The 21,227-nt window shown below is 43.0% G+C and overlaps 1 protein-coding gene and 1 long non-coding RNA gene across 2 annotated transcripts; one reads left to right on the top strand and one right to left on the bottom strand.

The window, feature by feature from the left end:
* Positions 1–495: 495 nt before the first annotated feature.
* LOC100910189 (uncharacterized) lies at positions 496–6,478 on the top strand. Its single transcript, NR_131081.1, has 3 exons — positions 496–544; positions 3,258–3,345; positions 4,086–6,478. It is a non-coding gene; the product is annotated as an uncharacterized LOC100910189 (long non-coding RNA).
* A 2,034-nt stretch (positions 6,479–8,512) lies between these two features.
* Positions 8,513–17,702, bottom strand: Ctxn3 (cortexin 3). The gene is made up of 3 exons (NM_001134696.1): positions 17,373–17,702; positions 13,658–13,736; positions 8,513–9,580 (listed from the first exon to the last, which is right to left on the bottom strand). Exon 3 carries the CDS (start codon positions 9,482–9,484, stop codon positions 9,242–9,244), a length of 243 nt encoding a protein of 80 aa, NP_001128168.1. The 5' UTR covers positions 9,485–9,580; positions 13,658–13,736; positions 17,373–17,702; the 3' UTR covers positions 8,513–9,241.
* Between the last annotated feature and the right edge of the window lie 3,525 nt (positions 17,703–21,227).

Below are 21,227 nucleotides of genomic sequence, written 5' to 3'. Positions count from 1 at the left end.
TAATTTGACACCGTGGAAATCTGTCCAGTGTACCAAGCCTACCACGCAGGGCTACCTAATCCAAAGAGTCAACGGGATTCGTTGCCAAAGATTCCTTTGCAAGAGTTAGAGGACATGCCATTCTCATAGCTTGCCCCGTGGTGAGGGGTTTATATAAACACATGGCTCCAGTCCTGGCCTCACTGACTAAGAATTCTCTGAGACTCCAGTTACAGATCCCTCAGAAGAGCAGCGTGACCTCCACGAAGGCTCAGCCTTGGAACTCTTTGAGGAGGGTAATCTCAAGATGAATGTTTTCCCCGTTTAAAACAGATTTTAACTAAAAATAGCAGCAAGCGCCTCTACTTATCCAAGAGTTAGAGACTGTAAAGAGCAGACACTGCGCTGCTAAGGAACGGTCGCCACACGGCCCGCAGGGTTGCTGTGGAAGGTGGGGACCACGGAGGCAGCATCTGTGGCTTGTGCAGCCTGTCACCTTTTAACAATAAAAGGCGCAATTTGTTTGACTCTTTGGAAACAACAAACAGAAGTTTAGTACTTTCAGGTATTCATATTTTGGCAATTAATACTTTTGAAGGGCTTTAAGCACTCGAAAGGTCATTGATTCATGGGCTAAAACGTCCCATTTATTATTAACGTTTTGTGGGAGAAATGGAGGGATTTAATTGACATTACCAAGGTCACCAGCAAAGAAGCAAGGAGCCTCGGTGAATCCTATCTGTTTCTAATTGCTTTCAAAGTTGGCTCCTGTAAAGAGAAAAGGCAGTCTGATGAAAGACGGCTTTGGGGGGATGAAAAAGAGAAGCCTTGTCTTTCAATGCCTAGAGGTTTGTGTGAGCTCCAAAGATGAAGATTTTATTTTAGGCGTAGAGCTTAAAGAATAATCTTCACTTTCTCCTAGTTACTTTCTGAACTTGGAAAACTAAAATGAAGTAATCGCAAAAGTGCTATCTTGTAGCATTTACATGCAGGAGTCTAATTTGTTAAAGGGAGTGTCAGGATTTGAGAGCATATTTAAATAGCAGTGTTCCCCTGTTGTACCTATGTTGAGAGGCACCTTTCCCATCATAGCATTTTCTGAGCCAGCATTTACTGAAAGCTTGTTAGGGGCTAACTTCGTCCCATTTAATCCTTAGAAATCACTGTAGGGGGAGGTGCTAATGATATTAGGTTCAGTTTAGTGTGTGTGTGTGTGTGTGTGTGTGTGTGTGTGTGTGTGTGTGTGTGTGTGATGTACACACACAAGCCTGTGCAGTTCATATACCGGTGTACATATGAAGAGGCCTGAAGAGGATACTGGGTGTTCTGCTCTATAGTCCTTTGTCGTCTTCCCTCAAGACAGGGCTCAAGCTGAGGCTGGTTCTTGTCTGACATCCAGCAAGCCCCAGTGATCTTCCTATCCTGACCGCACAGGCTGAAGGAATATGAGGCCAAGCCTTGTTATTTTTGGTTTGGCTGTTTTTATTTGTTTGTTTGGGTTTTATTGTTGTTATTGTTTGGGGGTTTGCTTTGTTTTGGAGGTTTTTTGTGTTTTTTTTTCTTTTTTTTTTCCCCAGAGCTGGGGACCGAAACCCGGGCCTTGCGCTTGCTAGGCAAGCTTTTGTGTTTTTTTACATGAGTGTGGGGATCCTAACTCAGGGTCTCCAGGTTGAAGAACAGAGGCTCTTACTCACTGAGGCAACATCTGCTTACTCGCCGTTATGTTCATTTCATGAGGGAAGAAATTAGAAATAAAAATGTTCATTGATTTCCCAAGGTCACAAAAATGGTGAAGATTAGAAGCTAAATGCAAGCAAGCCAAGCACTTGTGGGAAATAGGCCAGCCAGGCGAGCCAGGCGAGCAAAACAGGCCAGCCAGGCAAGCATGCCGATGAACCCTCAGTCCTTGTCAAAAGCTGCTTTTTAGTCCCTTAAAGTCTTCTCCTTCTCCTGTACTTTCTAAAGACCAACAATGACGACAACAACTCTCGCAGAACGTTGATTCAATTCTATGTTAGCTTTTATTTCTTGAGTTTTCCTTATTTCTGTGGTGGTCTCTGCTGGTCTGATCTCTGGAGCTGTTCTACAGCTTGGAAAGTATTTGCAGTGTCATGAATTCAAATCCTTACACTAGTTCACACAGGGTTTGATGAGGGCATATGCGTAATTCTTTAAACCTCCTTTGCACTGTAGTCTGTAAATGACCCCTAAAGTCCTAACTAAGGAATATTTTGTTGGAAAGTAAAGGGGATTTGGAAATTAGCCCAAAATTTTCAATTTACAACTTATGGAAGTGAACCTGAGAAAAATTGAGTTCAGGGCCTTGAACATTCTAAGCTGGTGCCTAACCACTGAGCTTACTACATACCCAGCTGCTTCAGGAGCCTCCTACCGCGTTCCACGTAGAACGAATTATCCAGGTTGCTGCAGTCCCATACTTGTCCTCAGTCGCTGCCTCAGCCATATCTCAAGCACATATCTCAGATGCACATGCAACTGACAGCCTTCATCGTCAGATTTTATCCATGTGTAACCAGAGTCATGGAGTGAGAACCAGGTAGGAGAAGTGAGGCCAAGCCGATGTGGGCAGAGCCCCTAGTTGCTACCAGTGCTGTCTCCCACTGTCCAGTTTGAATCCATGATATTTTATCTGAGCTCTGAAAGGTACACAAATGTTGCTTTGGGTTTTCTTGCCTTCTGGTGCTTGCTGCAAGCTCTAGGTAGGTCTTTGTGCTCCTTGGGGCTCCCTCTGTGAGCATCTTCTTCAAGTTTCCTACTGAGGAAGTCAGTCTCTCTCTCTCTCTCTCTCTCTCTCTCTCTCTCTCTCTCTCCCTTCCTCCCCCCTTCTCCTCCCATGCCCCCTCTGTCTCTGTCTCTGTCTCTCTCTCCCTCCTTCCCCCTTCTCCTCCCCTTCTCCCTCCCACTCCCACTCCCCCTCTGTCTCTGTCTCTGACTCTCTCTCCCTCCTTCCCCTTCTCCTCCCCTTCTCCCTCCCACTTCCCCTCTATCTCTGTCTCTCTCTCTCCCTCCTTCCCTCCCCCTTCTCCTCCCCTTCTCACTCCCACTCTGTCTCTCTGTCTCTCTCTGTCTCTCTCTGTCTCTCTCTCTGTCTCTCTCTGTCTCTCTCTCTGTCTCTGTCTCTCTCTCTGTCTCTGTCTCTCTCTCTCCCTCCCTGCCTCCTCTCCTTTCTCTTCCCCTTCTCCCTCTCATTCCCCCCTCTGTCTCTGTCTGTCTCTCTTTCTCTCTCTCCTTTCTTTCCCTATCTTTCCTTCCTTCAGGATTTAATCACTAATATCAGTAAGTATATGCATGGCATGCTGAAACCTGGAGAACCATGGCATCTTCAAACCTGGAGAAGATTCACAGGTAAGGGCACAACTAACAAATATACCAGGCTAAGTCAGGTTATGAGGAGTTCCAGATGATGGAGCAAGGGGGCTATACATTTAGGAAGAAGAATGTTTATTTCTTGGACTGGGATATGGGTCTCTACACAGAAATGGTGTGAAGGTATTGCATAGGGTCTGGTATTGATTAGGATGGGGTGCTGAATAGGGTGAGATGGGAGTGGCAAGTCTCTACTTTAGAAAGTTAGAAAATGGTCAAGGGTTTATGGGAATCCTAAGTAACTCAGTCAATATGTGACTGCCCAAAGGATCCTTTTATCTTGGCCAACCACACACGTGGTTTTCAGAACAACAAAAACAGAAATGCAGCAATGGAAGGAATATAATGGTGGATGGGCACATTCTGAATGGGTTAGAGTAGAACAATTGTCAAAGAGCAAGTTAATTTGATAAGAGGATTTTCACTTTATGAGAAGCAGACTTAATTCAACTTACCAGTGACAACTACATAAAGACTTCAAACTCAAAAGATCCAAACAAAACTGCAAGGGGAATGGATACCAGGTTAATAATCATTTTTGAATAAATTGTCCTTTTCTGTAATATCTTGACTTTGTGGTTTTTTAGAAGGTTGTTTGAAAGGTGCCTGATGAAGCATCACTTCTCCAATCAGAAATATAAAATAAGATAAAAAAAACTGTCTGCTTTGGTTCTACTCCTTCTAGTTAATTATACATGGACTTTTCTTTTCCTTTCTAGATACTGGAGTCACCGTGAATCTGATGAGTATACAAAATTTGATAAAAAGAAGAGATGGCTCCCCGAAGCATTTGACAATACAAAACACGATTGAAGAAACTAGATGTGTTTGTTCTGAGAAACTGGAACTCTCAGCGACTGCACGCTCCTCAGTCAGTCTGACCTGTTCATAGATGCTGACATGCTGTAACTCCTAGGTCAGACACAGAGGACATGCTAGAGCGCTATCTTCCTGTCTCTTGCCAACTTCCATGGGACAACTCCGGGTTGGTTGTAGCTAAGCATGTACACACAGTGGGTTGCTTAATGGGAGAGGAATCTTGAAGTTGGGAAATGCCAGTCTTCTGTAATGGGCTACAAGCAAAACTGTTCAGTTGTTTTCCTAGGAGGAGCAGATAGCATCTCAACACAGACCTCTTCACAAAGAGAAGCACCTTGCCCTTTGCTGGAAATCACTCAGAAACATGAGAGGCCCGTGGAGAATGGCTTTCAGTAGTAACTACATCCTCAGAGCAGTCACGTGGAAGCCTAGTAGGAATCGCTGTCATTCCAGATGCAAAACAATTGCTGTCATTCCAGATGCAAAACAAGATCTAGTGATGAAAAGTGCAGGACAGGACGTGCCGGCTGATAAGGATGTGCTTTCTACGGAGCAGAGCACGAGAGAATGTAATGGATGCCTTGTGAAGTTAAGTGAGGTCAGGATGAAGCCTGCCTGCCCTTTGTCACTGGCGAACGATGCATGTAACAGAGAAACGGAATACTTCCACAGGCCTCTTCCCACACTCGAATTAGCAGAGTGCAGTGGTACCCTCCATGTTGAAGACCCCAGATAGTCCTGAATCCCCCAGATACTCAAGTGTTTCCTCTGCTTCTATCCTTATGATAAGGCTCCCATTAAAGTCTCAACAATGACAGAATAACTATAATGGCAACGTGTGACTTTTTAAAAATGATGGGAATGTTATCTCTCAGTTTATTCCTGGAATTTTCCATCTAATATTTTCAGACCATCGTTGATTCCTAGCCGCTCAACTGCTGAGAGCAAACTTCAGCTGAGATGGCAGGGGAGGGAGAACTGTAGCCAAGAAGAAAGGCAGAACAGAAAAGGATAAATTCTGCTTTCAAACGCCAGCTACTTCTCAGAGGGTAAGTCTTCAGAGTCTCTGGGTCCCCAGAGCACACAGGCTTTCCTTTGATGACCCAAGGACAGGGCAGTATCCAGTCTCTGTGAACACTGTTGGAGGCTCCCTTGTTTGCCATGCCCCTTCAGCTAAGAAAAACAGCTCAGAAGCCTGGTTGGATTAAAGGAGGCTTGAAGCCTTTCTCTAGATTGATGCGTCTGTGTTTCAAGAACAGATCTCTGCTAAAGGATCTCTTGCAATTTAACCGGAAACAATTCTGACATATAAGCCGAAAATTCATGATATTTAAAAATAATACATCAGCAAAGGGACTTCTTTTTCCAAAACAAGTGTTTCCGTGCTGCGGAAAGAGACTAAAATTGTAACCTCTGGGTCAGTCAGCAAATGGATGTTTCCAGGCACGGATTTATTAGCTGGTCCCTTTGTTCTGCTTATCCTGGATGACACACAGACAAAATGATGTGATACTAAGTAGCGAAGATTGACAGAATCAGATGTATGAGCAAAAGGGAAGGAAAAGAACCCAGAGGTAAGGAAGCATTTTATACCCTATGTGTTTTATAAGCCTATGTCCTGCCATAGGACCCTTTCCTCTGACTCATTATGTGTGAAATGGGACACCCAGCATGGGCAACAACTGTCTTTCTCTGTGGTTCTGGAATCCGCCAAGAACCCATGAAGTTTTGCTTCCTTCAAAGCGGGAATAAGCTGGGCATCCTGGGGCCAATGAAAGGACTTGGGAGAGAAGAGGTATCTCCCTAGAAAATGCTTTAAATGAAAGTCCTCTTTCTCTAAGCAGTGCATTCGCAGGACTATCAGTCTGGATATTATAAAACAGGATCTTAGACGACTTTGTGAGCCTTTAGGATGTAGCATTGAATCAGGAAGCTGGAACACATTTCTCCACTACAATAAAGCCAGCAGAGTACTCTAATGCTAATGTAAACGTGCAAACAACAATAAAAGGCTCCTTGAAAAGGACCCCAGACTGGTTGGGTCCTGACTCTTCCAGGCAAAGCCAACTGTAGGAGAGGAAGGTCTCCTGTCTACAGAGTGAACATTTGCCCGGAAATTGCATTTCTCCTTTCTCAGAAACAAGATGTTTGGACAAAGCTTCAGGGATTTTTTTTTTCAGGCAAATAATCCCTTCAGGTACAGGCCAGTTTGACCTTGGATTGTGTGTGCCCAGTACTTTGAGCACCATTTCTGGAAACCTCATTATAAATCAATAAACAGGACATCCATCCACCTCAGTGCTTCTCTTTACCCAGTGCTTTGGGGCTTAAAATTCTTCTCAAAAGCATTCAGGTTTCTCTATGTTTCACAAGCCAATTCCGAACATTGACATCTTGAAACTACAAGGCTTGGGTTTTAATTTCTTGTTGGTAAATTTTTTTTTCAACATAGCAAATGCATCAATGTACCTTATAGCCTGAAAACATTTGCATATCACACTCTGCAGTGAGGACAATAAAAAGGGAACTTGAATAGGTTTTTTCTACATAAGTATAAGTATCTATAGGATCTGGTTTCTGCCTCCTGAAATTGCATATCTTATGTCCACTTTAACCCTCGAAAATAGAATTGCTCCTGCTTATGAATCCAACAGCAGGAGTTGAGTTCATCTCGTCCATACCTCAAGTTAAACATGTTTTGTGCCTATTTATACTTTAAGAGGATTCTTGCAGGAAGAGATGTTGATGTAAAAACTTAGGGTGTATTGAAGGACATAAACCACGGACTTGTAATTTAGAGCTCAGACTACAAATGACATCACCATGTTTTTCTGAATCAAAAAGCAGTTCTAGAGTGAGTGACCTTGGGAAAGATATTTTTTCCCATCCGGAGATGCAGATCTACATGATAAAGGTCAACTGAACTCATTATAAATATCTTGTTAGATAGGCGGTGCTACTCTGCAACTCCTGCAATGAGAAAGGCAGAAGAGGGAGGGCTTACCTGACATTTTGAAAATGTGCTTCTCACCCCAAGGAGCCAAGAGTAATTATGAGTGAGCGTGTCTCAGAGGGGATCGATTTACTCTGAGGAGCCCAAAGCTTTTTATCACTTGTTATGGTATTCTTGCTCTGGACAGAGGATGGGGGTGGGGAGGGACACAGTGAAGGGAGGAGAATAAGAAGTTATAATCTGGGAAAATATAGTGTAGAAAAGAAAGGGGCTGGAAGAGCAGGCCTGGGAAGCCCCAGTGAGTTTACCTTCGGTGGCTGGGCTCAGAGACATCAGTGCAAATGGATGGATATTTCTCTCGTTTTCCCTTATAGAAACTGAAGTTGAGGTTGCCCCGAGGAAGGGGGCAGAAGCTGGAACTACTGACAAGGTTCTTAGTGTCATTTCTTTCTCATGAGTCTATAGTGACTCCTACTATCATAGGGAGCCCAGCCTCACCTCTGTCCACCATGAGGACAGCAACCTCTCTCCACTGTCTTCTCCAGCCAAGCTATCCTTGATTCCAAAGATTCCCACTCACACCATCGGCTCCTTACCCCACAACCTGCTCCCCCTCAAATGTCACATTCTAGATTCTGTCACGACAATACCATACTGCATAAGGCTTTGTACCACGAGCTCAGATGTGAATTACCACACGGGAGCAACTGTCTCTTGAGCAAATATCTTCGCTGATGGCTTCAGGTTACATCCGTCATTACTCACGTTTTATCTCCTAGATGGTTGCTCCTTAACTCTATAGAACCAAGCCTGAGGATGAGGATAGAAGACCATGGTGTATCCTGAGGAGAAAGTGAGGAGCTGGGAGAGTCTCAGGTGGGATTCTGGATGCTTTATTTGTTTATTTAAGAGAGGGTATTACATAGTCCAGGCTGGCCTCAAACTTACCATGTGCCTGTGACTGTTACTACTTTGTTTGACAGATTTTTATCATGGTCTTGTGGGGCACTTATAATAAAAATCAGAATATATATTAAGCTCTGCAGATGATTCTGAGGTAGCATTTCAACCACGGGTTGCGGACTTCTGCCACTTAACTATCTCTCCAGCCTTGACATCTTCATGCTTGCATATTGAGAGTATCCATCTCCCTGCCTCGTACCCCTGCCTTTTCCCTGCTCCCTTTCCTTTTTCCTACATCCCCCTTTAAAACAGACTACATCTGTGCTGGACAGTCCATAGGCACCTTTTGTGAAAGGGGAGGGAACATGATGACCTCCCCTGCTCTCTCTTGTCTTTTGGGGAAATGTTACCCATTCAGTAGTACATACCACCACCATCACTTTATCTCAATAAAATAAGAGGACATATTACTGCATCTTGAAATTTTTTATTTGGTAACTATATGCACATAAAAATGCATAATCCTCTTCCAGCCATAGTCTTCTTGCTAAGCAATCATCTTTCTTTCAAAATATAACCTTGAAGTTGTGCTTGTAACCCATTAGTTCCAACAGGAACGGAAGTACAATAGATTCAAATTATACATCAATGCATTTAAATGTGTTAGCTATAGGCATACAGAGATTGGATTAGGACTGGTAGTTTCAAAACTCTGTGAACTTTGAGTTTAACATTATTTAAAAATTAAAAATGATAGCATTCTCATCCAGAGTTACTAAGTAAATAACTATTTTTCTAACCCTACCACTGCTTCTTAGTGTTCCCTGCTTTGCAAGAAATATGTAGCCCCTTAACATTGTCTCTACACGGGTTTATTATCTGTTCTGAGCAGACAGAGCTTCATTTGACAGTGAAATCTACACAAGGGTTGGTGTGCTTGGTTTTACAATATCTTCAACAATATTCATTCATTGAGTAAAGACAAATGTTTGCACCTTCCTCCTTGGGGTCTAGAGATATAAACTTTCCATTGTCCTCAAGACACTTTTAACACAATAGCATGTTTACGAAATAATGGGTCGTTGTCCTTGGGCCAGTTATGGTAAAAATTACATTTGTTAAGAACATTCAACAAAGAGGAAGCTTTGCTCAGACATTAAGCCCTTTGCCTCCTTGGGAGGGCAGCCTGCTATGCCCCCACTAAGCAAGGGCATGGTCAAACTGCCCTTTCTCTAGACCTTCAAGCCCGTCAGCCCAGGTTGAGGTTGGCATGCTCCGATATGGGTCTAGAAGAATCCGGAAGCACCTGACAATGAGGATGCCCAAAAAGATAAACAACAGAATCACAAAAACAAATGTTGTTTTCTGTTCCAGAGACATACTATAATCTGATCCGTTCCCAAGGGGTACCAGGGGTGAAGGGACAGGCTGTCCTCCATCCATTGTCCTGGGAATCCAGAGCACAGTATCTTCTGGCTCCCCTTTCTTCCATCATCAGTTTGCAGAGATCATGGTTGCTCCCTGGAGGGGCTGAGTTATCTTCAGGAAGAAAGGAAAGAAGAGGAAGCAACTATCAGAATGGGACCTGGTTTTCTAGAATCACAGCATGTTTCTCAGATGTAGTCTATGAGCCAACTTCTCTTTAAACTAGAGAGACTTCTCTCTCTCTCTCTCTCTCTCTCTCTCTCTCTCTCTCTCTCTGCCTCCTCTCCATATATATACATATACACAAAATAACCAGATTGTCCTCAGAATGATCAACTGGGACCAGAAAGGCAGAAAGGCTAGGTAAGAAATTCAAGTACAACTCAGAAGATAAGTTATAAAACAAAGGTGGCTTCAAAGGGTGCTCTTAATATGCAACCTCTCTTCCCAGGACTACTCCTACTCTTCCAACAATGTAACTCTCTCACCACTATAATATTATTGACAAGATCGAACAACAACCGTGTGCCAGCACTGTGATACACTTGACATCCAAAGGTCATAAAAGCAGGGACCTCTACAACTCCAGTGAGAGGAAACTAAGACCAAAAAGGGAATGTTTAATATAGAAACTCTCAGGGAAGCTTTGGACTCTGGGCTCTGGAGTCTGGTTTCCCCTTTGCTGCTAAAAGGGACCTTAGAGGAGTCAGTGAGTTATGGAAATGCATTCAGAATTTCCTGCATATCTCTCGGTACTGGGATAAAGATGAATGTCTGAAGAGCATCTGAAGAGTATGAAGCGATGTAGAAAAGACAAGAAAGTGTTGCTTCACTTCAGACAGGACTGAAGGAGAGACTGCTTCCTACTGGCCAAACTGAGGGGAAGGTACCATAGAGTCTTAAACCATCAAGAGAGGGTTTGTTTTTTACCTTTATTCTCCGAAAATAAAGTTTGACCCAGGGAAAAACCTAGAGAGTTAAGTGGGGCAGGGGGATGAATTTGATCATCTACAGCTTAAAGAACAGATTTCTCAATAATGGCTTCCTTGACATCATTATATTGAGGGAGGGAGAGAGACAGAGACCGAGATAGAGACAGAGACAAAGAAAGATAGAGAGAGACAGAGAGACAGAGAGATAGTGAGAGATAGAGATAGAGACAGAGACAGAGAGAGACAGACAGAGAGACAGAGACAGTTTTTACTTTTTAGTGTTACATTTTACATTTAGCATTAAATTTTGAGACATTTAGATATTGCTATTTGCTTTTAAAGGCAGATACTAGAATATACAAAGGTCATTACAATCTTCAGGCTCTGTGCTAAGTCAATTTACATTTTGTAAAGAAAAAACATACACATACTAGGCATGACCGTGATGTGACATACTGCTTGTGACGTAACAGAGTAGCTGGCTATACAAATTAACATGACTCCAGAAAATTTATGCTCAATGGAAGTAAGCAAGTGAGTAAAAGGAGAAATCATGACCTAACCATCACCACAACCCTTCTTCAGTTTACTTCAGAATATCACCTTTAGTACACCGTTGTTCATCTGAATAACAGAGTACATGTAGTTTGACACATCAACAAATATAAAATAAAATCCCCATTGAAAAGTTTAACAAAGGGGATAACTACCAGCATCTGAGAGTATGAAGTCACCAGTTTGAGGCTATTGGATCCTTTGGTACCTCTACCGCTTTAATTTTTGTCTCCTGGATTCTGGAATACTTGTCTCATTTATGATTCATGCTCCTTTTGAAGCAAGGTTGAGATAAAAGTTAACTGTATTTTAAAAACAAATAGGCCCTTTAGAAATATAGGAGAGAGTGATGGATTGGGTTTGCCTTGCATTTGCTTACTTTTAAAGCATCCTCCAGCCTTGGGTGTTAATTCTTACTAGGCCTCAAGAAGAGGGGAGGAGAGTAGCTAGGTCCTCCATTGTAACTTCCTTCTCATAACAGATTAGGGCAAATGCAGTCACTGAAAATATCCCCATTGGACTTAGTCACTCCAAATATAAAATTATCCAAGGGTGAGGATGAGGGTGTGCCATCCGATGGTGAGTGAGCACAAGCCTTCACTGGCACTTTTCTCACTCGCCTTTTCCTGTCCCATGGGCACCGTTCCACTCCTCTGTGTGGCCCTTGCTCTCCTTCCTATTCCCCAGAAGCTCAGTCTGTATCTAGCTTTCCTCTGGCCCAAAAAGAAAAAGAGCCTGTTCTGTTCTCAGAAGAGTTCAGTATGCATTTCTAGATTTTTTTTTAAGTGAAAACAATCCACAACCCCCAAAAGTAAATGTAGAAGAAGAGATAACTGATTATATAAATTTACAAACTTAAGGATATCGGATCTGTGAAATCAAATCAATCAACTGGGACCATAGAGAGAACCCATAAGCCCGGGAGATAAACCCCATGCTACAAGACAGCTGAGAAGTGCAACACAGCCTTCTTTCAGCCCACTTCCTTTCCCTACTGCTGGTGTCTGAGCAATGGGAGCTATCGTGGCACTGGATCCATTTTTGCTGACCTTCTCCAATCAGGGCAAATGGCAATCAGTGGTCCCTGGGTCAGCGTTTCATAGTTCTTAGGTTCAACCAATGGCAGGTGCACTGTTCATTCAGTGTCTGCAGCAATGAAGAAGCCCCACGGGAATCCCTAGAATTTAGCCTCACCCCTCATCAGACTGCCTCACCCCTCATCAGATTGCCCACCCCTCCCCCGTCCCTTTCCGTCTCCTCGTAAGAGACTCCGGTGTTTCACTTCTCCACAACCTAATTATGACAATGGCTTAAGAATCAGTTTTAATTCATGGTTTTACAACACTTTGCCGGTTACATGGCAAAATGCAATTGCAGATGCGGTTCAGTGGCAGATGGCCTAGTCTATGCTAGGCTCTGTTCTATCCCTAGCACCCACCTTTAGAAGGTAGAGGGTGGGGAGCAGGAAGGAGGGGGGTAAAGAAAGAAGGAAAAGGAAGAAAGAAGAAAGGAAAGAATAAATTCACACAAAGGAAAGGAAGAAGGGAGGAAAGAGAGAAGGAAGGGGAAAAAAGGAAGGAAAAGGAAGGAAGGAAAGAAGGAAGGAAAAGAAAGAAGGAAGAAGGAACAAAGGAAAGGAAAGAAGGGAGGTAGGTAGGGAAGGAGAGAGAGGAAGGAAGGAAGGAAGGAAGGAAGGAAGGAAGGAAGGAAGGAAGGAAGGAAGGAAAGAAGGAAGGAAGGAAGGAAGGAAGGGAGAGGTGAGTGCAAAATATCCAGTTAATCATAGAAAGCCTTTTTGTGAAGCCTGAATATAGATGGTGATGACAGACAGACATATCGATACCAATTCAGTAAGAACATACAAGCAAAAGAATTTTGAAAACTTTATATAGTGCCCTGTAAATTGTAAAGTTCTCCTCTTCCAGCATACCACCATGCCCAAAGTCTTCCTAAAATAACATACATTGGTCAGAGAACCAAACTTTCTTACTAAGTTAATATTTCAGCAAGGAGTGTGTCACCCTAATGCTATGAGCAGTGAGTTTTCCGTGAGACCTGTCCCCACTAGGAACAGGAAAAGACAGGATGAAGGAGGAAAAAAATGCAGAAGGTGTGGCAAGGATGCCCATGGGACCGATGTGCATGGAAGGGCAGTGGAACAGCCATGGGTTCCATGAACAAATGGAGAAATGCTGGCTGAAGAAGGGACGGTTACAAAAGGACCAGGGGATGCAGAGACAAAGACCAAGTACTTCACGGATTCATTTAGAAGCGGTTGAAATCTCTCAAAGAGGCTACTTAATTTTGGAGCCTGCAATCAGCTAATTGGTAATTTACAAATTTAAAATGTTCAACAGCATGCTCAAATTGAAGGAAAAAAATCAGATTAAAAAAAAAAAACAAAGAATGAAGAAGTAAACTTCACCACTTAACTACCGCAATGCACAAAATATTCAGAACCTAAATTACAAAAAGCCCATCTTAAAGTAAAATGCCCCTTTTTCAGTAAAAATTATTTTTACAAAAAGTTCACTAGTACTTTTAACTAAATAGTGAAATCTCCCTTTTATGAAGAGCAATAATAAAATCTTTTTTTAATGAACAAAGACATCTGAGAAAATAAGGTTTTGGCGCAATCATCCTAAGTCTTACTAATGGCACACGGCAGTTATTTTAAGTATAAAGAAGAACCGTGGTTACTCACAGCAGCGTCTGGCCCTGGTGGGATTTCCCCATCACGCAGAGCATCTGTGTCCTCTCTCTGCCAGGTCCAATTGTGTTTGCTTGGGAAATAAAGTCTAATTTTAATACTGAAGCAACAAGACTCGATTCAAAAAATGCCTTTAAAAATTATATAACATACTCCTTTTCTCAAGTCAAGCTCTATGGACTCTGAAAATGACAGAGTGGAAAGTATCCTGAATTACTCTGGCAGACTTTGTAAGCAGCCTATCTGAATGGGGCCCATTCTCACTGTCCCTCTCCTCATGCCGTCCTAATAATTGCAAAGTGTCCTTTTTGTGCATCCGTCCTTCTTATACACTGCATCCTGTCCATCCTAAATCTAACTATTCCTCCTCCTAGAGGCTCTAGTGCCGGGCCATTGACTCCCTGGGATGTGACGTTCTGATGCTTCCAGAACCACAGAGCAGTAATGCTACAGCAACGGAATCTTCTGTGCTATTAACTTATTTTCCTGTTCAAAATAGAACAACAAGTATCAAATCTCATTTGACTTCTAGTAAAATGGCCAACACACTGGTCAAAATAAAATCCCAAGTGATAGAGTCTAGGGACACCAGGGAACAATATTCTGATTTTGCCTGCTCACCTAAAATGCCCCCAACACCTCCACCTCCAGGTCCTCTTCACGATGCACACTGCTCTTCCACCTGTGTATTTTTTTATCTCTGTTCTTGGGGTCTTCACAGGCTAAGCCCTCGCAGCTCCTCTCAGAGAACAAGTATCCATGGTGTGTGCCTCCTTCCCTTGGAAGCAACAACTCCTGAGGAATGCATTGCTCACTTAGGGTCATTGCCTATTTGTGTATAGATCGGATTGAATGCCTGACCCCCAGGAAACTGAATTTGAAATGCAAGGTTCCAGTTAACCAAGTCAATGAAGGGATGAAAACCCAAGCCATTCAGCCGAGCTGAACTATGAGATCGCTGCATTAGAAACACATCTTGTTTCAAAGAATCGCAGACTAGTTCAAGTCACTGTGACATGTTAATAGTCGTAGATCTTACACAATTTAAAAAGCTAGTAGTTATATGGCTGTTCAGTTTTTCTTGGCTTTTGGTGCCAATGGGTGGGGTCCAAAGTATAATAAAACAATCAGCCAGATATAGGCAACTACCCTTCTAATGAAAAGGTCACTCTTACATAATCTGCTTCCTGAAGAAGAATTTCAGTCCTCTAAAATACACTGAATCCTAATGTCTTACATGGAGACTATTAATGTCAACAGGCACTCTTCTCAGACTGGGAGCCCTTGGACATTTTATCTAATTTGCATCTCATTATGCAATTTCACAAAAAGGAAAAATACTTTCTTATAATCAAAGCATATCTTAGAGCCACAACGCATTTCTTACCTCATTTTTAAAGTGGCAGTAACACACTCAACGGAGGGCATTTGCCACCTCAACCTGCAGGAATGCATACAGACCCCTAATTCCAGACCCTCACAGTTATGTCTCAAATGCCTTCCCTCCTGGAACGCACTGTGGTGGTGGTGGGTATGACAGCTGTAGTCCTTGGCAGCTCTGCCTGGCACGTTCTGGGTGTTCAATAAATAAGCAGTAGGAAAAGATGCTTTCCCTCTTGACCACTTTTGTGCAAAGTGAGATTTATTTCTAGTTTGTGCTATGTAAATAAAGCACACAATGGCACATCAGTTACCTCAAGAGTAGCCTCTATCCTTCCTCTCATCTCTTGGCTGTTAATGCTCTGCTGGGCAGAGTAAGGCAGCACTGTGTTTTAGGTACTCCTAAACCGCATAATTGCCATGCCTAGTTTTTAAAGCTTCTAGGTCAGAAACCTAATTTCGTAAGTTGACATGTTTTTAAAACTAGATGTAAACACAGTCCGTCCGTTAAACAAGAACACTCATGGGTTTGTCCAGTTCGTATTGACAGGACACTTTGTCCTATGAAGAGATCCTGTGTACTTCATTACTATTTATCTGGCAGAGTAGGGAGACTGCTATTTAGACAAACAGGAAGGGAGCTGGCTAGGTAGGCAGGACTGAATTTGCAGTGTCTGGCAGAGATGAACCTACCTAAAGTGTTGCGGTATTCTGCAATAGCCCTAGAATTGACTATTACTTTCAAAGACTTAAGTAACACATATCCTGAGACTGAGGCTTAGTAAACTCAGTCTCTACCTTTATGCCAGAGAAAACCTCAGCCACATTCTGACTCTCAGAGCTGAAGGTTCTCCCACATAGCTTTGACATACTCTTCCACTCCAAGCAGAAGAACCTCCCAGGTTCAACTGTCCATCACCCCCTAAAACTCTGAGTGAGCCCTCTATATGGGCTTCCTCATTAACTCAGTAAGGCCGACTGCTTTTCAAGCCGTAGCGTATGCAGCTAAGAGTGTCCTCGTGTAGTGCCTGTAGAAAAGACACTCTAGAGGCAAAGTTCTGGGAATCTGTCAGAAACTCTGCATATTAGCCCTGTCAACAGTTTCCACACAGTTGGGTATATATATACAGTGATGCAAAATGTTTCATAGAAATTCAAATAATTCACAGGGCAAGCGATCAGCTAACAAACTCCAGGTAAAATGCCCTGAGATGTCGGAGTGCTTCACAACGTTTTCAACCCTTCTGTTCCACCTTTACTTTTGGTTGACATAAATACATGGCAACATATATATTTTTCTAAATATTGCTTTTCTGTTCCAATACAACACTCACCAGTGCTTGAAAATTCACAAGACAGCTGAGGGCAATTATTATTTTATACTCTTGAAAAATATACTCTAGGACACTAGAAAGCTCACAGGTAATATTTTAACACAAGGCTGGTCAGTTCCAAATGTCAACAGGCAGTTTCTGCAGTCTTCCCACACTGCTGTGTGGAAGGTTTCTTTTCTGCTCATCCCTGCAGAGTCAGTCTGCAGATATGCCATTTGGAAGTGGACTCTGTCACTGCTGCTGTTTCCTCTGGTTCATTGGGGGAAATGGCTCTTTAACCAGAGCCCCAGTCTCCTCTGTACTTCTTTCTCAATATCATCTTCCCCCCAACACCTGCTGAGAGAGTTTTAAAGAGACTGCAAGGCAGGGCTGCAGTCCAGCCAAGAGCCATGCGGTACTCAGACCTTAACTGGGCAAACTGAAGGCACAATTAGTAAAGTAGCACTGTAAACTTCAAATAATGAGCCCTCCCGTTCCTCTGGGGTTTCTGCCTCATTCCTCCTGTGTTTTGTGGTAGAAAAGATGTACATGGGGACCCCACCCCAAAGGCTCCTGCTGTCTAGTGCTCAGCACTCACTGTCACCAACAGTGACTAGGAAGTTACTGAGTTGTGAGCCCTTGTAAACAAAACAAAACATTCTTGTTACCTTTTTAGAAGGTCGCACGAAGTGGGAAACTGTTATGGGCAAACAGTTTCCAAGAATAATTTACTACAGCTTACGAAAGAGGGGGGGAAAGACCTATTTTCCTACTTTTTAAAAATGCAGTATCAGAACCACGATAAACTTAAATGTGCTCTTATCAGGGGGCTACCGTTAGTCACATTTTACCTTCTTGAACTAACTTTCCCTAGCAGCTGATTAATTAGACTTTAACAGTCAAATTTAAATTCAGCATTTCGACCCAAAAGGCACCTGTGATTGTTGCTCATGCACAAATTACAAAGTTACAGAAAAGCATCTAATTAGCTCAAAGACACAGTTATGATCGAGTACCTGGGTCTGGCTGGGCAACCGCTTGCTTCATCTCCTGGTGAAACAGTTACAGGTAGTTAAAAGCCTGTCTGGTTTCCATTCTTCCCCGGCCAGGCTGAGTTCAAGCAGGAGACAGAGAGGTAGCAGCAGCAGCTGATGGCACACCCCAGCTCTAAAGCTGTTGTCTCTCAGGCTTAGAAACTTCCCATTAAAACCTCGAGTTAAAGGAGCATCGTCTTTCTGTGTGAGGCGTCATTAGCAGCCAATACAGCTGCTTCTTTGAGGCAAGCCATGATTTCAGTTCTGCCTCAGCAACTCTTCCGAGGATTCTGCTTCAGTGAGTAGAGGCAGTATCCTCTCCGTGAGTCTGAAACTGTCTTCAAGAAAACATTAACATTCAAAGGGAGTGCACAGGAGAGCATCACCGGGCATTCCCGAACCCTTTCAAAATCAAAGCTGTAAATCTACCTATGCTGTGTCTTCTCTATTGATTGCTGGCACTGTTCCTGTTAAGGGTTATCAATTAGCACCCTTGCAGCCACCAGCTTTAGTATTGATTATGGCTTATAACCTTTAGGCCAACTCAGTCAATGGAAAGACTTTTCGGGAAGGGCATCACAAAGCATTTGGGGAACTAAGACTCCTTTCCCTAAAGAAAATAAAATGATTTACAGAAAGCAGCATCTGTGGGAGAGGCAGAGAGAAAAAGAATGACTTAAAAAGAAGCAAATCAGATTTTCACCGTATCTGTAAATTTGCTAGCAGGTGGCTGGATATCTTATCCCTTTGGGCAACCCGGGACAACTGTGGCTTCAACAGCCCCACCCCCACCCCCAAACAAGCCACCCACTGGAGACCACACGAATAAAATAGGATTCCGTGGGGGAACTGTTGTCAAATTTAGACTCCAGCTGCATGGCACAATCCTCAAATTACTTTCTTCCATATTTTATGATGAAATTCTTGTTTATAGGGGGAAAACATTACTTCTCTGGAAATTCTCCGGCATCATCCTTAAGGAGGAATATCCCTCGGCTTTGTTTGTTTTGGGTTTCTTTTGGCCACTCACCACTCTCTGTGTTGAAGTAAAAGTCCGATCTGCAACAACACAACCAACTGCCAAGTGCTGGCTACAGGAGAGCAAGGCCACCCCTCTGCCCTTCAGCTCTGCCACTTCATCCCTCGGGAGACAACGCCATTACTAAGCAGCCCCGGGAGACCTAGGTGGAGCATCTGCCTAAGAAGACAGCCTTCTCTGTGCGCATCAGACAATGACATGCACGCATGCCCCCAGACCCCAAGGCTCTAGGAATCAGGAGCTGCATTTTAGGGCCTAACATTAGAATCAGTGTGTAATCTCAAGAACGCATGAAGGTTTTTCCCCCCTGAGTTTCAACTTGTTTCTTTTTCAATTAACTTTTCTTACCCTTACCCTGTCTTTCTTCTTCCCTCCCTCCCTCCCTTTCCCCTTGCACCTCTCAAATACACACCGCAAAACAACAGGACAAATAAAATCTAACAAGTCAGGCTGGTGGTTTCTCTGGTGATTCGGCCCACTGACACTGGACTGACGTCTTGGCTGTGCCAGCAGTAGGGTGCGGGGAACATTATGACCCACCCTCATTCCTCTATGCATCATTCGGTGTGGTCAGAAAGTAATGGGTCAGAAGCAGTCTGCATTGCTGTGGCTTACTCTGCCAAAGAGGCCTTGTCTTCAGATAGTTACAGCTTACAGACTCAGAGGAGTGGAATCTGAAAGGACCGGGGCTCTCTTTTAGCAACTCCAAAAGCGAAAACTATGTTAGTCCCTATGTTAGTTAGATAAGTGCTTGGCCGATGTTTGCAACTCCTCAGGAGAGTCAATTCTCCAACTTCTTGGGACAACCTCAGTGTAAACCAACTCCCTCACTGCTTGCTTAGTCTAAGTGACTTGATACATTAATTTCCCCCGTTTTTGCTACAAAAAGTCAGGAATTAGCCAAAGAATACTTACTCAAGCTCTGAACTTCTACTCAGAGCCAAGTTTGGCTATTTGTTTAGAAAGATGTTTATAATTTGAATGATTGGACTTAGCGCTTCCTTTCTCCATGCACCTACGTTATATGAATCATCTCGGATTCTGAAACTATAATTCCATTTAAATTGTTCACAATGGACTCTACGCCTTTCATCTTTAATAATCTCTAAGCTCTTCTCTCCAAACTTTATGTTCCCTGGGCTGGTTTTTAAAGAAGGACCTCAGGATGCTGTCACAGCCATGTGCGATTATAATGTGGTAGTCCAGCTTCCTGAGACATTGTTAAAACTCATAACCATTAGTCAACCATTGGAACTTCAAGGCTTCTTCACAAGATCAAATTCAGTCAGTAACTATAAACATCATGGGCGCCCAATAGATAAAGATCTACATTAAAGACATTCCCAAAGCCTGATGTTAAGCATATTCTTGAAGGGTCTTCCATTTGCAATCCTCTTCTCTCCGTCCTATGAAGTACTTTTCCATGAAGACCTAGGCATTTGATGTAGCAAAAGAGACTTCATAAGCCATGAAACATATATTCATATAACAGCGTTAGTTACTATGGTGTTCCTTCTCAGCCATGATTAATTTTGTAAAGCAAAATTGAGTAAATTTTTGATTTTGCTCCAAAATCTTCAAAATGCAAACATTGTTCTTATTATTAAACTTTGTATTAAAAACATGTTTACACAGCCAAGTGTGATAGATGTGTGTAATCGTTGCTGTCAGGATGCTGAGACAACATGGAGTCTAGGTTCTTGTTGAAGTTTATTCAAGCTAAACACTAGACAACTTTGGGAGGCCAGCTGGTCGGACACCAAGGAAGCCATGTCTAGCTACAGTCCCCAAAGCTTATTAATGGAAGGACAAGCCCCCTTTCATTGATTTTATTTCTTTACCTCTCCCTTCTGTGCAGATCCCTCAGACTGGTATTCCATCCTCACTACTCTGCTGATCTTGATTTCACAGGGTCACAAGACTCCTCCTCGCCTCAAGCAAAGGAACTCCATTAGTGTCCATTTTCTTTGCTCGTGGCAGCTTTGAACATGGCTAATCACTCCTTGAAGAGTACATGGGCAAAAGTTGACTGGCAGAATTAGATGTCCGGGCCCCTGGGGGTTTCTCCTTCGGTGACTCCTCTATTTGTAGCCTCATTTTTTTCCCTTTGCTGGTACTCAAGCCAAGTGTGTCTTGTGCAACTCCCAGTAAATGAGGCATGAACACAGAGAGGCAAACAGTCTGGGGCACATGCTCATCTCTCTGCTTCTTTTAACCCACACGAAAGAAATATTCCAGTTTCTGAGTGTTATTTTTCACTTCCCCCATCTCCTTGGTTAGAAATAGCAAAATAAATAAGCATAGTGTGTGGTGTAAATAATTCTACTTTTAAGAATCTAGTCTACTTCAGTTTCTAATTACCTGTTTGATTTGCTCAAAGAAAAGTGTGAGTTTATGCAGCCAATCACAGTTTGAGTTTAGGCAGCCAATCACATGTCTTCACAGCTCTGCAATCATTCAAAGTACAAGTTAGGGTTAGTTTAAGAAAATTCACTCCATCTTTATGAGTTAGGGCTCATATTTGAGCAATTAGTAGACACAAACCTCATGGCTTGATGCTTTCTTGAGTGTGGTTCCTGGGTGCACCACATCAGTATCACTGCATGCCCAGCGTGGAGCCGGGGCACCCTGCAGAGAAGGATTCTAATGATGGAGAACAGACAACACTGTACCTTGGTGGAAATGTATCCGACGGAAATAAAACAGACCGAATGCCCAGCAATGTTAAGTTTGTTTCCCTCCTTCTATATGAATCAAATTAAGAACCATACAGAAAGGTGACATGCTGATGGAGGGAC

The sequence above is a fragment of the Rattus norvegicus genome, chromosome 18 (genome assembly GCF_036323735.1).
Source record: "Rattus norvegicus strain BN/NHsdMcwi chromosome 18, GRCr8, whole genome shotgun sequence".
NCBI classification, from domain to species: Eukaryota; Metazoa; Chordata; class Mammalia; order Rodentia; family Muridae; genus Rattus; species Rattus norvegicus.
This window is presented reverse-complemented; position numbering and strand designations above follow the sequence as displayed.

What these genes read in the sequence shown, in the direction of transcription:
- Ctxn3 (NM_001134696.1), bottom strand. Translation starts at nt 9,484, where the DNA reads ATGGATGGAGGACAGCCTGTCCCTTCACCCCTGGTACCCCTTGGGAAC.